The sequence below is a fragment of the Procambarus clarkii genome, chromosome 65 (genome assembly GCF_040958095.1).
Source record: "Procambarus clarkii isolate CNS0578487 chromosome 65, FALCON_Pclarkii_2.0, whole genome shotgun sequence".
Taxonomy (NCBI): domain Eukaryota; kingdom Metazoa; phylum Arthropoda; class Malacostraca; order Decapoda; family Cambaridae; genus Procambarus; species Procambarus clarkii.
In genome coordinates this window covers 21818542-21835955 of record NC_091214.1, presented here as the reverse complement: position 1 = coordinate 21835955, position 17414 = coordinate 21818542, and the positions used below count along the sequence as shown (strand labels likewise).

General features: G+C 39.5%; 1 protein-coding gene across 3 annotated transcripts in view; it reads left to right on the top strand.

Moving 5' to 3' along the window:
- Positions 1-17414, top strand: part of LOC123771227 (glutamate receptor ionotropic, NMDA 2D-like) — a gene marked incomplete at its 5' end in the record, with an annotated part of 64031 nt that overhangs the window by 41533 nt on the left and 5084 nt on the right. For 2 of the 3 annotated variants that reach the window (XM_069309588.1, XM_069309587.1), the window contains 3 exon segments: positions 1316-1530; positions 9914-9997; positions 15326-15592. In XM_069309588.1, the coding sequence (XP_069165689.1) occupies positions 1316-1530; positions 9914-9997; positions 15326-15592 (566 nt within the window). 3 annotated transcript variants of the gene reach the window in all.

Below are 17414 nucleotides of genomic sequence, written 5' to 3'. Positions count from 1 at the left end.
CTCCTGCATTCTTCCGTATTGGTAATACAGCTTTTGTTGGTATTGTGTGTGTGTATGACAGGGGACTTTTGTGTGTATGACAGGGGACTTTTGTGTGTATGACAGGGGACTTTTGCGTGTATGACAGGGGACTTTTGTGTGTATGACAGGGGACTTTTGTGTGTATGACAGGGACTTTTGTGTGTATGACAGGGGACTTTTGTGTGTATGACAGGGACTTTTGTGTGTATGACAGGGACTTTTGTGTGTATGACAGGGGACTTTTGTGTGTATGACAGGGGACTTTTGTGTGTATGACAGGGGACTTTTGTGTGTATGACAGGGGACTTTTGTGTGTATGACAGGGACTTTTGTGTGTATGACAGGGGACTTTTGTGTGTATGACAGGGGACTTTTGTGTGTATGACAGGGGACTTTTGTGTGTATGACAGGGGACTTTTGTGTGTATGACAGGGACTTTTGTGTGTATGACAGGGGACTTTTGTGTGTATGACAGGGACTTTTGTGTGTATGACAGGGGACTTTTGTGTGTATGACAGGGACTTTTGCCTGCACTGTTGATTGTTTTTTTTAATAATTTCAGAATTTTGTTTATGTCCTCAGTATTTTGCCCTCCCCCCCCCCTTCCTCTCTCTCTCTCTCTCTCTCTCTCTCTCTCTCTCTCTCTCTCTCTCTCTCTCTCTCTCTCTCTCTCTCTCTCTCTCTCTCTCTCTCTCTCTCTCTCTCTCCTCTTTGTCGCCAAAGCACAATTGAACTCCACCCCCATGACAGCTAAATAGTCGTAATGGCTTGGCACTTTCCCCTAAAAATCCCCTCCCTCCACCCCATAACAATGAATTCCAGTTGCACACCACCACAACACACTCCTTCCCCTCTCCAACACCAACCCCTCTCTCCCCTCATCTTCAAGTCACCATCTTCTTCCCCCTTCAACACTCTCCCTTCTCGGTCGCCACTAATCTCTCCCCCTCACCATCTTTCCCTCAGAGCATGGGGAAGTCTCTCCCCCCTCACCATCTCTCCCTCAGAGCATGGGGAAGTCTCTCCCACCTCACCATCTCTCCCTCAGAGCATGGGAAAGTCTCTCACCCCTCACCATCTCTCCCTCAGAGCATGGGAAAGTCTCTCACCCCTCACCATCTTTCTCTCAGAGCATGGGAAAGTCTCTCACCCCTCACCATCTTTCTCTCAGAGCATGGGGAAGTCTCTCACCACTCACCATCTCTCCCTCAGAGCATGGGGAAGTCTCTCAACCCTCACCATCTTTCCCTCAGAGCATGGGGAAGTCTCTCAACCCTCACCATCTCTCCCTCAGAGCATGGGGAAGTCTCTCACCTTCCGAGGAGCGGTGTACGAAGCGACGGACAAGCTCCGCCGCCATAGGTGTAGAGACCCGCTGTGCGACACACACATCTGGAAGGTGAAGCACGAGCTGGACATGGCCAGGATGAGGATCAAGCACTTGGAGAAGGAACTGGAGGCTAATGGCGTCAAACCCTCGCTCAAAAAGCAGCATCTCCAAACTGGAAGGTAAGAAAGCATTTCCAGGCCTTCGTCGAGAGGTTAGGGCAAGGCCTGAGGGGAAGGGAGCATCGAGGTAGTAGTAGTAGTAGGGTAACTCACTTGGATTTAGAGCTGTAAGGACGATTCAACTGGGAAAGATCCAGGTCAGGAGGTAACATCAGAAATAAAAATCCTGGAAAAGGTATATGTTTATTTAATATTTGGAAGAAAATGGAAAGCTTTCGTGAAGAAACAGCTGGAAAGGTGAGACTGGAGTCGAACTGGGAATGTTATATTAAGTTATACATACTGCAGGTGTTGTATCATAGATCATACACAAGGGTACACAGGAATTGGGAGGCATTAGTCACGTATAAGAAGGCGATGAGTCACAATAACGTGGCTGAAGAATGTTGACCAGACCACACACTAGAAGGTGAAGGGACGACGACGTTTCGGTCCGTCCTGGACCATCCTGGAATGGTCCAGGACGGACCGAAACGTCGTCGTCCCTTCATCTTCTAGTGTGTGGTCTGGTCAACACGTTTCAGAAACATCAGCGTCGCGCTGGAAAGCAAGAAATGTTAAACATCTTGCAAGGAATACATCAGGTTATTAGTTCATGTTACAGGTACTCACCTATTTGTGCTTGCGGGGGTTGAGCTCTGGCTCTTTGGTCCCGCCTCAGGTGTTAGTTATTTATTTATGGTGGTTGGCGTTACTGATACCAAGTGACAGGGGTATCAATACCAGCTGTGGGCCAGGAGATGTTTTAGATTTAGCTACTCAGAAGGAAATGTCCATGTAGCACGGGCTATGGCGAGCCCGTATAAGGTGAGGAGATGACAGTGACTGGCTATATACTAGAAACACTGTTCCTTTCCTACTTTAATACATTGAAAATACCGCCGTACGTCTTAGAACGCTTCAGGTAAGCCCAAAACACTTAAGGAACCATTCTACTGTTGTGGTCAGACTAGTGTTAATTGATTGTTATTTTTCATGTTTACTTTGCATATCCTTAAATTAAATTCAATTTCATTTGATCTTCGTTTGTTTGTTTGTCTTGAAATGCAGCCTAATGTATTTGTGTCTTATTTTGAGTTTGTTGAGTGTTTTTTTTTCTTGTGCTGTGGCCAATGGGGTTGAAGGAGACAGGTGTAGGCTCCTCCTGCTTGAAGTAGTAGCCAATGAGCGTCAGTTTTTGGTCCTCAAGAATGCTTGCGTGCATCACCTGCCAGCCAATCACAAACGAGATGAATCAGTGACTTCCAAAAGGCATGATTAGTTGGGAAATATTATTATATTTAGTGTTATCTTTACTGCCCAACTTTATTAAGGAAATATATATATATATATATATATATATATATATATATATATATATATATATATAAATATATATATATGTTTCATTGAATATGACCGCATATTCTGTATTTATTATTTTCTGGTTTAGGGCTTCTATCCCTCTAACTATTTTCTTAGCATCAGGGCTTAATTGAATTAGAACTCCTATTTCAATTAAGCCCTGATGCTAAGAAAATAGTTAGAGGGATAGAAGCCCTAAACCAGAAAATAATAAATACAGAATATGCGGTCATATTCAATGAAACATGTTTGAAAGAAAACCTGCTGCCAGTATACACCAATATATATATATATATTATATATATATATATATATATATATATATATATATATATATATATATATATATATATATATATATATATATATATATATATATATATATATATATTGGGCTCCACAATGTGTTGGTATTTATTAATTTTTTTTGCGTGTACATTTTTTTTCTTTTACCACTCTTTACAAATGTGTGTGTAGATATATGTAGAATATATACTCGTGTATGCAAATAGTATTTGTCTTTGTCTGTACTTGTTTGTACTTGTTGTCTGTATGTAAGTTTGTGATTTACGTCTCGTATAACATTGCCACTATTATAATCATTTAGTTTGGAGTCTTTTAAGTCACTGTTATACTGAATGGATCAATTCAATATCCAATATTCTCCGATTTTTTTAAGCAATTTTTGCATTTATTTAAATATTTTTTTGCCTTAAGGGTGACATATTGACCTCCGGATGTATTCAGTTTGAATACATCTTTTTAAATATTTTTTTTACTCTTTTTCTAAGTCTTAAAGACGATTTTTTACGCTTTTGTGGGGGTCAAGATGCTTAAATTATTGTGCTTCGGGCAGCATGTCGTCGCCTGCTGCCGCTTTGGCGCCATTTTCGTGTCGTATACACTTTCAGCTGTATTCAAAATTCTTATTTTGTAACATGAGTGGACGGCAGTCAGTTCTTTGTACTTTAGTTCTGAAATCTTGTAATCTAGTCCCAAAATTAAATAATAATAATAAATAAAACATAAATAGTCTAGCAACGGAACGGTCTTGCCATTTTGAGTTATGAATACTTTTTGTTATTTGTTTTGGCTGTCATTGTTGCTGTTGTTATTGGTTGTTTGGTCTAACATCTGTCATGCGAAATGGTTCTCTGTTGAGCAGAACAGTTTTGTCTTGTTCTCTCCATTTTGTACTGTTACTTGTACCCTTGTTGCACTGACTTTGGTAACCGGATAAACAGCGCCACTTAAATATATATATATTTTAGGCGTCTTGTTAGTGTTATATTCGGTGATCTTAAAATATTAATTCTTTATTATTAATTCTTCTTTGTGTTTTAAATAGAGGAAAACGTTGGGGGGTTAAAAAGTGGCCGTTTTATGATTTATTTAATTCTTTTTTAAACGTTGATTCTTTTTTATGATTGATTTTATCCTTTTTGTAGTGAAATGTGTTTCTGTTGAACTGATCTGTATGTGTCAAGCGGCCTATTACTAATTTATAGCTAAGCTGACAGTATAATATGTTAATGAGAACTTGTTTTCTCTTTGAACTGATCCCATTCTTTTTCTTCATAATTTTTTTCCGTATGAACTTTTTTTTTTTTTTTTTGCAGGGAAATTCCTGCGTGGGCCCTAAACCTCTGGCTGGCCCATTAAATTCGTATGAACTGATTTTTGTCCAAATTTAACCTACTTGTTCACAGCTTAACTGATCATTTTTCCAGTTTAACGGATTTTTTCCGCAGTTTAAATTATTTTTTTCGTTGAATGACAATTTTTCCCCAGTTTAACCGGTTGTTGACAGTTTACCTGGCTTATTTTCCCCCTCCCTCCCCCCTTGAACTAGCTTTTCAAAGTGTGAACTGTTTTTTTTTTGCCGAAAGTGAGTGGATTTCTTTTTTCATTTGTTGCACTGAACTTTTGTTTCCATTTGAAGGCAAGAAATGTTAACATCTTCCAAGGAATACATCACGTTATTAATTTATGTTACAGGTACTCACCTAATTTGTGCTTGCGGGGGTTGAGCTCTGGCTCTTTGGTCCCGCCTCAGGTGTTACAAACCGCCTGAGTTTGTTCCCCCCTCTTTAAACTTAATATTATTTCCAATTTACGCAAAAAAAAAAAATTCCCCCATTCGCACTGTAATTTTTTTTCTTTGTTAGTTGGAAGTTTTCTTGCAAGTATTTTGTTTGTGTTTGTTCTCAAGTGTCTTGAGATAATTTTGATTCTCCCTCGTGTTTTTGCTATTTTGTTTTTAGTTCTTTAATAGGTAGATTTTTTTTTAGTCTTAATCATCCTTATTCTAATCCCTTAACCGAACAACGACCCCAATCCCCAATCCTAGTCTTGATCCTGATCCCACGTCTGATTGGTAGAGTGGATCAGACCTGAGTTCGATACCCGATATATATATATATATATATATATATATATATATATATATATATATATATATATATATATATATATATATATATATATATATATATATATATATATATATTTCTATCCCTCTTTAACTCATATTATCACCCCCTATTTTATTATTTCTGTCTCAATTTAAAATTCATTTCCTTATTTTATTAATATGTCTGGCCCTATTTTATTAACGTTCCGGTCCTTATCTTATCCATGATTCCTCTCGCCATTTTATTAATATTTCCCTCCCTATGTTGTACATATTGATGTCCCTATTGGATTAATATTCAAATCCCTATTAATCTTACTTCCCCCTATTTTATTGTTTCCGTCTCTACGTGTTTAATGTTCCTGTCCCTATTTTATTTAAGCTCCTATTTTATTGATATGTCATCTGATATTAATGTTTTTGTCCCCCCATTTTATAAACATTCCTGTCCATATTTTATTGTCCTATTTTCTATTGTTTACCCCCTATTCCCATTCCCTATAGCCAGTCCCATTTCCCAATTCCTTCCTCAGTCTTCTATAACCATCACTAACGACTGTATTGTTTACAATGCCAAGCTAATTGGCCTGAGAACGCTTTGTTTCATTAGAAAATTATTTGTTTGCCTGTTACAGTGCTCCGGTACATTGTTTACAAGCCAGGGTACGGTTGTTTAAGCCTGACTTAGTTATTACTTAGTTAATCCTGACTTAGTTAATACTGACTTTTGCATATCTGACTCATAGGGGTCTAATCCTGACTTAGTTAATACTGACTTTTGCATATCTGACTCATAGGGGTCTAATCCTGACTTAGTTAATACTGACTTTTGCATATCTGACTCATAGGGGTCTAATCCTGACTTAGTTATTACTGACTTTTGCATATCTGACTCATAGGGGTCTAATCCTGACTTAGTTAATACTGACTTTTGCATATCTGACTCATAGTGGTCTAATCCTGACTTCAGTTTTGTTAATCCTGACATTAGTTGTTTAAGTCTGACGTCAGTTGTTTAAGCCTGACTTAGTTAATCCTGACTTAGTTAATACTGACTTTTGCATATCTGACTCATAGGGGTCTAATCCTGACTTAGTTAATACTGACTTTTGCATATCTGACTCATAGGGGTCTAATCCTGACTTAGTTAATACTGACTTTTGCATATCTGACTCATAGGGGTCTAATCCTGACTTAGTTAATACTGACTTTTGCATATCTGACTCATAGGGGTCTAATCCTGACTTAGTTAATACTGACTTTTGCATATCTGACTCATAGTGGTCTAATCCTGACTTCAGTTTTGTTAATCCTGACATTAGTTGTTTAAGTCTGACGTCAGTTGTTTAAGCCTGACTTAGTTATTACTTAGTTAATCCTGACTTAGTTAATACTGACTTTTGCATATCTGACTCATAGGGGTCTAATCCTGACTTCAGTTTTGTTAATCCTAACATTAGTTGTTTAAGTCTGACGTCAGTTGTTTAAGTCTGACGTCAGTTGTTTAAGTCTGACGTCAGTTGTTTAAAATAGTGATTACTGACCTCTTTTATATCTCGCGTTAATTAACGACTCTGTTTTTTTATCTGTTAATTATACAATTTGCAGCCTTAATTAACTAGTTTACTTCTTAGTTGTTCGTGGCTTAATTGCCATTGATTACGTTGTTGTTTAATAGCCTCCAAACGTGTCTATAAATACAGTATTGTGTTTGTTTGAATAAATATGCAAGTTGTAAAAGCTCGATTGGTTAAATCAGTAATTCATTGGTTTGCTAGTCTCAGCATGTTTTCTAACCATTCATTTGTTTGCATTTGCTAGCACGTTAATTAAACCTCATTGGTCTCTTTTTTTTTCCTGTCTGAACAACCTGGTTGATTAACGACTGTCGGGTTGTTTATAGTTGAGAGCACGAACTGTTAATATGAGTTCTAATCTACTGCTTAACTATCGAATTGTGTACTGATTGTTTGCTTCTACTTTGGTGATAATTAGCTTTCAGTTGTTTGCAGTCAACACCTTCAAGCTGAAATAAATCCTGATTATTCCTGGTAAACAATAATATCCTATAATAAAACCAATACACCAAAAAAAACTAAACTAAAAAATAAATATTAACAAAAGTAATGGCCAAAATTTATCTCAAATAAAATTAATATATAAATAATAATCTCTAATAAAATAAATATATAAATAATAATCTCTAATCAAATCAAAATTATACCTCCCTAATAAAAAAGTAATGCTCTCCAAAAATGTTTTACAAACGCTCTTTAATGTATCCTACAACACCACTTCAAACTATCCTCCATCATTTCTCAAAATTATCCTTACAGGACTCCTTAAAACGTCCTGCAATAACCCTCCAAAATATAATTTAGTCGGCTTCAAAAATACACTACATCCCCCCCTCCAAAATACCCTTTAATAGTTTTTCAGAATATCCTGCAATCTCTCTTAAAAATATTACACAACCCTACTTCTTGAAAATGTTCTTCAATAGCCCTCAAAAATATTTTCCAATAGCCTTCAAAATATTCTATAATCAGTTTTCTAAATATACAACTCCCTTCAAAATATCCCACAATCATTTTTCTAAATATACAACTCCCTTTCAAAATATCCCACAATCATTTTTCTAAATATATGTCATCCCTTCAGACATACAATCATGTGTCTAAATATACAACATTGCCTGTAATGTGTATATGCATGCCAGTGTATACAGTGTTCCTGTATCTAATTGTCTTCAAACATCTAAATGCACTCTTAATTGTCCTAGAATGTCTAAATTCACATAATTGTCTTCTGATATCTAATTTAAGTTAATTACTTTAGTGATAACTACCTTGTAACACTAACAAGCACCTGTATCTCTCTAACATCTACCTGTATCTCTCTAAGTTCTACCTGTATCTCTCTAAGTTCTACCTGTATCTCTCTAACATCTATCTGTATCTCTCTAAGTTCTACCTGTATCTCTCTAACATCTACCTGTATCTCTCTAAGTTCTACCTGTATCTCTAGCATCTACCTGCATCTCTCTAACATCTACTTGGCAATACAAATCTACCATCTACTGTACGTTCAACTATCCAATATCCGCTTTTCAATCTACCCACATCTACCTCTACACCGCCCACATCATCTTCCAGCCCTCTCACCATCTGCAACATCTACTTCCAATCCTACAACGTACACATCCAATCCTGCAAATATCTACTTTCAACCAAACACTTTCGCTCAGTTTGCAACATTCTAAAATCTAATTAGCATCTCTGTTATCATATACTTGAGCCGTCTAACAAGGTCAAACAGCCTTTCTAACAAGTGTCCTAAAGGTGTCCGTTGACAGCCTCTCTAACATCTACTTTTAGCCAGATAACATCTACCCATCTACTCCGATGTTGTCCCTCTACCACAATATCGGAGGTAGTAGCATATCTACCTGCAGATGTATGACATGGAACCTCATTGAGGTAATTGAAAGGTAGTTACCTTGGGCTTTCCTTAACTGTTAACATTTCCCCTAACATCTAACATTTCCCTAATATCTAATGATTATTACGCAGCTCTCAAACATATGTTTGTTAGCAGTTAGTATGTGCTTGTTATCTTCTAACAGCTAACACACACAACAGTTCTTATCACTCAAATTGCAGCCCTCTTGCATCTATCTGTTAATACAAGCTAACTAACTACTTTCACTCCTTCAGTATCTACCAGCTGCACTTGCAAGTTGTTATCTTACATCTATTTGCAAGCAAAATCAACTATTGTCGGTCAAATTCTAATCTCACCCTACGCAAGTTCTAATCTCTAATGTGCATCTCTTGTTTCTTAGTCTCAAGTGTTTAAAAAGGTCTTAACAACCTTTTTAAGAACCTACTAACATCCCTCCCTTACCTGAGCATCCTTATCTAACTACCTGCAGCTTCTAACAATGCCTATTTCTAGCTCGCTAACAACCGGATTCCCCCTCTCAACTTGAGTAGTTCCTCTATCGTCCACGACGTCTTCACATATTCCATTCCTGTTTAACCTTTGGTCATCTTTGGGCAATCCCTATCAGTCACCAATAGGTCCTAACAATCCATCAATATCCTTCTAATGACCTCTATAACAGCCTTCGAACAGTACCTTAATCAGTCACCAGCAGGCCCCTAACAGCCCCCCAGACAATCCCTAATCAGTCACCAACAGACCCCCTAACAGCCCTCGGACAATCTTTAATCAGTCACCAGCAGACCCTTAACAGCCCTCAGACAATCCCTAATCAGTCACCAGCAGACCCCCCTAACAGCCCTCAAACAATCCCTAATCAGTCACCAGCAGGCCCCTAACAGCCCTCAGACAATCCTTAATCAGTCACCAGCAGGCCCTCCTAACAGCCCTCGGACAATCCCTAATCAGTCACCAGCAGACCCCCTAACAGCCCTCAGACAATCCCTAATCAGTCACCAGCAGGCCCCCCTAACAGCACTCAGACAATCCCTAATCAGTCACCAGCAGACCCTAACAGCCCTCAGACAATCCCTAATCAGTCACCAGCAGGCCCCCTAACAGCCCCCCTTAATATCCCTCTAATAACCTCTTAACAGCCTGCTAACAGCCTCTCTCCACCAGTGCTGTGAGTGCTGGTCCACTCCTTGCCTGTTGCTGGGCACCACCCTCAGATGATTCCACCTGGGTCCGGACCGTCAGTCTGCAGTGAGTCCCAGGGCACGCCTGGAATGTCTTCTTGCTGCCTGGAATGTCTTGTTGCTGCCTGGAATGTCTTCTTGCTGCCTGGAATGCCTTGTTGCTGCCTGGAATGTCTTCTTGCTGCCTGGAATGTCTTCTTGCTGCCTGGAATGTCTTCTTGCTGCCTGGAATGTCTTCTTGCTGCCTGGAATGTCTTCTTGCTGCCTGGAATGTCTTGTTGTTGCCTGGAATGTCTTCCTGCTGCCTGGAATGTCTTGTTGTTGCCTGGAATGTCTTCTTGCTGCCTGGAATGTCTTGTTGCTGCCTGGAATGTCTTCTTGCTGCCTGGAATGTCTTGTTGCTGCCTGGAATGCCTCGTTGCTGCCTGGAATGCCTCGTTGCTGCCTGGAATGTCTTCTTGCTGCCTGGAATGCCTTGTTGCTGCCTGGAATGTCTTGTTGTTGCTGCCTGGAATGTCTTGTTGTTGCTGCCTGGAATGTCTTCTTGCTGCCTGGAATGTCTTCTTGCTGCCTGGAATGTCTTGTTGTTGCTGCCTGGAATGTCTTCTTGCTGCCTGGAATGCCTCGTTGCTGCCTGGAATGTCTTCTTGCTGCCTGGAATGCCTTGTTGCTGCCTGGAATGTCTTCTTGCTGCCTGGAATGCCTTGTTGCTGCCTGGAATGTCTTGTTGCTGCCTGGAATGCCTTGTTGCTGCCTGGAATGAGTTATTGACTGGAATGGTTTTCTTCCTGGAATGTCTTAGTTCTGGAATGTCAAATTGTCTTGAATAAGTCTTAGGGTCATGCATGGAATGTCATCACCTGGAGACAGCTCTTGTCTTCAGCTGGAATGTATGTTTCCTGGAGCTAGTTCGTGTACTTCTGGAATGATGGCGTTTGGAATGTCTTCATGCTTGGACTGCTGTTTTGCATGGAATGCTTCATAATAATTTATTTATTATTTATGGTATAATTTATGGTATAATTTATTTATTTTTTAATACATAATTTGTCTTCTCTTAAAGCTTATAAACAATATAAAGCATTGCAACCTTTCTTCTAGATGTAAGTTCTTGATGATCCGATGTCTTAGTGAATTGAATGTCTCAGACTTGAGAGTCTTAGATAGACAGGATGGTCTTAACTACTTATTTCCTAAAAAGCTTGATAAATTTAGTAGTTTCATCATACTAATTTCTGAACGTAACTATTTTAATTTAAAATCCTTTTAATTTCCTGGAAGTATATGTGAGATTTTTAATGCCTTAATTTCTTAAAATGGTTAGAGATTTTCAATGCCTTAATTTCCTGAAATGATTTCAAATTTTCAATGCCTTAATTTCCTGAAATTTAGGAATTCTTAAAACGACTTGGTTAAGAAAATGTTATTTTGACACATTGTATTACAATTCACATTATGTTTTTAATTCATTTTTTTTTTATTTTAATTAAAATTCACATTTTAATTTTTTAATTCACAAATTAAATCATTCCAGCTACATATATGACTAAAATTATGTATTTCTTCCTGGAACACTTCAATCCCTTGTCCCAAAACCTGGTCCAAATGCCCTGAAAAAAAAAATATCAAAACCAAAATGTATTCAAAACAGGTTCGTTGATCCGCTCCTCGGGGGGGGGGGGGGAAGGGGGGTTGTTATAGAGGTTGTTATTACTATAGAGTGATATATTGGTTGTTATGTATAGAGCTGTTATTACTTATTGATTGTCTGTGGGGTTTGTTTACTTACAGCTGGTGCTGTGGCAATTGTAGCTTGTTTACTGCTTCCTGTCTGCTGTTTGGTGCCTCTTGTGTGTGTGTGTGTGTGTGTGTGTGTGTGTGCTCTCTGCTGCTGAAGTTCTTCTTGTTTGTTCTTGTTGCTGTAGTGGTTGTATTGTCTCTGTTGCTGTAGTGGTTGTATTGTCTCTGTTGCTGTAGTGGTTGTATTGTCACTGTTACTGTAGTGGTTGTATTGTCACTGTTACTGTAGTGGTTGTATTGTCACTGTTACTGTAGTGGTTGTATTGTCTGTTGCTGTAGTGGTTGTATTGTCTCTGTTGCTGTAGTGGTTGTATTGTCTCTGTTGCTGTAGTGGTTGTATTGTCACTGTTACTGTAGTGGTTGTATTGTCACTGTTACTGTAGTGGTTGTATTGTCTCTGTTGCTGTAGTGGTTGTATTGTTACTGTTGCTGTAGTGGTTGTATTGTCTCTGTTGCTGTAGTGGTTGTATTGTCACTGTTACTGTAGTGGTTGTATTGTCTCTGTTGTTGTAGTGGTTGTATTGTCTCTGTTGTTGTAGTGGTTGTATTGTCTCTGTTGTTGTAGTGGTTGTATTGTCTCTGTTGCTGTAGTTGTTGTATTGTCACTGTTACTGTAGTGGTTGTATTGTCTCTGTTGCTGTAGTGGTTGTATTGTCACTGTTGCTGTAGTGGTTGTATTGTCTCTGTTGCTGTAGTGGTTGTATTGTTACTGTTACTGTAGTGGTTGTATTGTCTCTGTTGCTGTAGTGGTTGTATTGTCACTGTTACTGTAGTGGTTGTATTGTCTCTGTTGTTGTAGTGGTTGTATTGTCACTGTTGCTGTAGTGGTTGTATTGTCACTGTTGATGTAGTGGTTGTATTGTCACTGTTACTGTAGTGGTTGTATTGTCACTGTTACTGTAGTGGTTGTATTGTCTCTGTTGCTGTAGTGGTTGTATTGTCACTGTTGCTGTAGTGGTTGTATTGTCACTGTTGCTGTAGTGGTTGTATTGTCTGTTGTTGTAGTGGTTGTATTGTCTCTGTTGCTGTAGTGGTTGTATTGTCTGTTGTTGTAGTTTTTGTATTGTCTCTGTTGCTGTAGTGGTTGTATTGTCTCTGTTGTTGTAGTGGTTGTATTGTCTACTGTTGCTGTAGTGGTTGTATTGTCTACTGTTGTTGTAGTGGTTGTATTGTCTACTGTTGCTGTAGTGGTTGTATTGTCTCTCTGTTGTTGTAGTGGTTGTATTGTCTACTGTTGCTGTAGTGGTTGTATTGTTACTGTTGCTGTAGTGGTTGTATTGTTACTGTTGCTGTAGTGGTTGTACTGTTACTGTTGCTGTAGTGGTTGTATTGTCTCTGTTGTTGTAGTGGTTGTATTGTCTGTTGTTGTAGTTTTTGTATTGTCTACTGTTGCTGTAGTGGTTGTATTGTCTCTGTTGTTGTAGTGGTTGTATTGTCTCTGTTGTTGTAGTTTTTGTATTGTCTCTGTTGCTGTAGTGGTTGTATTGTCTCTCTGTTGTTGTAGTGGTTGTATTGTCTACTGTTGCTGTAGTGGTTGTATTGTCTCTGTTGCTGTAGTGGTTGTATTGTCTCTCTGTTGTTGTAGTGGTTGTATTGTCTACTGTTGCTGTAGTGGTTGTATTGTCTCTCTGTTGTTGTAGTGGTTGTATTGTCTACTGTTGCTGTAGTGGTTGTATTGTCTCTCTGTTGCTGTAGTGGTTGTATTGTCTCTCTGTTGCTGTAGTGGTTGTATTCTCTCTGTTACTGTAGTGGTTGTATTCTCTCTCTGTTGCTGTAGTGGTTGTATTGTCTCTCTGTTGCTGTAGTGCTTGTATTCTCTCTCTGTTGCTGTAGTGGTTGTATTGTCTCTCTGTTGCTGTAGTGCTTGTATTCTCTCTCTGTTGCTGTAGTGGTTGTATTGTCTCTCTGTTGCTGTAGTGGTTGTATTCTCTCTCTGTTACTATAGTGGTTGTATTCTCTCTCTGTTGCTGTAGTGGTTGTATTGTCTCTCTGTTGCTGTAGTGCTTGTATTCTCACTCTGTTGTAGTGCTTGTATTCTCTCTCTCTGTTGCTGTAGTGGTTGTATTGTCTACTGTTGCTGTAGTGGTTGTATTGTCTCTCTGTTGCTGTAGTGGTTGTATTGTCTCTCTGTTGCTGTAGTGCTTGTATTCTCACTCTGTTATAGTGCTTGTATTCTCTCTGTTACTGTAGTGGTTGTATTCTCTCACTGTTCCTGTAGTCCTTGTATTCTTCATTGCAATGCTTGTTGCTGCTTGTTATATGCCCCTGTTGGCCGGGCATGTGTGTGGTATAGCTTCAGAATGGCCATTAGAAGCTTGGCGCCACTTTGAATTTTGAATCCAGACGCACCGTTTTCTAACAGTCTCGTGAGAACTATTTTTCGAACTCATTTGAACAACAACTCTTCAGTGGCGGTTTTGTGAACTGCTTCCCTCTCTGCATTCTTATTTGTTACGTAAATTAGCTGTTCTTTTGTTCCTCAAACTTGCTATAACCGCATTCTCTCTGGTATCGAGTAATTTTCTTTGAAGGAGTTGAACCCAGATAGCCAGGGGCTTCATGCACCTTAGCATATCCAGTACTAATGTTCAAAAGAATAGGAAGTCGTTAGACCCTTAACCCGACAGCACTCAGTGGTCAATTTTGGGTACAGATATTTCATCAAATCACCTCATAAGTTTGGCCCTACGTGAGTAACTCATTTGCGAAAACGCTTGAATGGTTCCCCAAGCCAATATGCCACCGAAACCTCCTCATCCCTGATGAAGGATTAGACTTATCTCTAATATTCAATATCGTCATCCTAATCTCGTGTATAATAATCATATTCAGTGCTTATATCAAATACAGATATACAGAATTCGTATAGTACTCATCCCCCCAGTACTGGGGGTACTTTTCCCCCCAGTATTGATATCCAATATGAAATCCGATATAAAAAAATGGTAATTCTTTTATGTAATTTTAAAATCCCGTTCTGTTATCCCATAAATATATTTAAAGACATCCCACTATCCTTATCCAAAGCGCTTATATCCAAGATACTGGAATATTCTTTAATATCCAATAATTATGTATTTATTATATATAATTTTATCCAGTAGTGATATCCATATGTGTGTTCAAAACACGGATTAACCAATTATAGTCATGTATTCAGTATTCATACTCTGTTCAGTGTTCACCCTTAACTATACACTATTCATATTCATAATTCATATTTAACTCCCATATCCAGTACCCATACCGATAGAAAGAGCTAGTAGCAACTAGTACATTTGCGAAAGCCTTTGGAGTAGGGCGGAGGACTCGAACAGGCGTTTTTCGTCATCCAGGTCGCATTCATCACTCCACTGTCCCTCATGGGCCAAATGTAACACATCCTGGGGGCTAACCAAAGACGGGGTTCGACTCTCCTTCTACCTTCTGCTCCAAAGGTTTTGTCACTGATATGTCAGGCTGTTGTGATTATGCGCTGGACAAGTTGTGACGCTTGGAAATGTGTCTATATATTTTTCACCGTGTTTATTTTTCTTGTAGTCCCCCCTCCCTCGTTTTCCTTCTCACTCTTGTAGTCTCTCCTTGTTTTCCTTAGCGTGACGAGCGGCCATCAACACCACCACCACCACCATCACCAACAGCAGCAGCAGCAGCAGCAGCCTATGCAGCACCACCACCACCACCAACAGCAGCAACAGCAGCAGCAGCAACAGCAGCATCCATACAGAAGACATGACCTGACGCGGAACCACATCCTCTCCACCGAAGCGGCCGGAATGTCAGACGTTCCAGCACCGCCGCAACAAAGAAAACGCAGCTATGAGTACAGGTCTCCAGATAGCCCCCTGGAAGGATTACTTAGGTGCATGTAGCCACCGTGGTTGTTGTTAGTCAGTGCCGGGGCTATGGAAGCTCCAGCAGTGCCAATGGCCTCTCAAACCACTCGTATACACACCAAGTTATAAGGGAAAACTAGTCCAAGAATACACAATAAACTTTAGGGGAAACTAGTCCAAAAATAGGAATTCCCTTGCGAAGAGTTTAGGATTGGATTAGCTAGGTGGACATATTTAGGAATGGGAATTGCTGAACCTGAAGAGGTCTAGGAATGGGAATTACCAGCAGAAAAGGTCTAGGAATTACCAGGTAAAACTAATAGACTTGTAACTATATAATGTCTATTACCTTTCTTGGGGAAAGACGACAATTTTAACAATAATACAAATTATCTTGAAAATAAAGTATTAATGATAATTTTATTGATTATATATGGTTTAAAGATGGTGGTTTAGCGGTGTGTGTGGTTCGCTAGTAACTGTAGAACTGCCTTGTTCCAAGCTTCCATGGTCCCAGCTTAATGTATATGTGTTCTGACTATTTCTCAGGAAGTGAGTGCCAGCTTTAGCGTTCCCGCGTGGAATTTAAAACTGCTTTCCTTTACTTAATTAAGTTTTAAAGTAAAAGGTGCCATAGTTAAAGTTTTAAAGCTTTAAAGTTCGAACTGCCATTCACTTCTGTCTTGCCTCTGTCTTGCCTCTGTCACCTGACTGTCACGGACAGGAAGGTGAGGAGAGTTTGAGGTTAATTCTTCATTTTTATTATATTTCGCTCCTAATATTTGCTTTCTCAGATGCTTGGTGAGTGGCCCTCCTTGATACACCACACTAGGCTTGGTGAGTGGCCCTCCTTATAACACCACACTAGGCTTGGTGAGTGGCCCTCCTTGATACATCACACTAGGCTTGGTGAGTGGCCCTCCTTGTAACACCACACTAGGCTTGGTGAGTGGCCCTCCTTGATACATCACACTAGGCTTGGTGAGTGGCCCTCCTTGTAACACCACACTAGGCTTGGTGAGTGGCCCTCCTTGATACATCACACTAGGCTTGGTGAGTGGCCCTCCTTGATACATCACACTAGGCTTGGTGAGTGGCCCTCCTTGTAACACCACACTAGGCTTGGTGAGTGGCCCTCCTAGATACATCACACTATACTTGGTGAGTGGCCCTCCTTGTAACACAACACTAGGCTTGGTGAGTGGCCCTCCTTGATATACCACACTAGGCTTGGTGAGTGGCCCTCCTTGATACATCACACTAGGCTTGATGAGTGGCCCTCCTTGTAACACCACACTAGGCTTGGTGAGTGGCCCTCCTAGATACATCACACTATGCTTGGTGAGTGGCCCTGTAACACCACACTAAGCTTGGTGAGTGGCCCTCCTTGATACACCACACTAGGCTTGATGAGTGGCCCTCCCTGTAACACCACACTAGGCTTGATGAGTGGCCCTCCCTGTAACACCACACTAGGCTTGATGAGTGGCCCTCCCTGTAACACCACACTATACAACTCTCAGTACTAATACAGCCTCTTCTATTAATACAATACTATTTATACAACTCAGTGTATTACTATTAGTACCATTTATACACCTGAGTGTATAACTATTAGTACATGTGTTGCTATCACCACTGTTCCTGTACTGTTGTAACATCTGTAATCACTACAGCTGTTGGAACTAATAATAGTTAACTAACCGCTGCGACTACTAACTACCATTACTAACTACTAACTACTTACATTACGATATATTAGTATCGACTAATACTTCTACATCTACCATTTCTGATAATAATAATTATATTGCAAATAATTATAGTAATTATATATATAATTACATA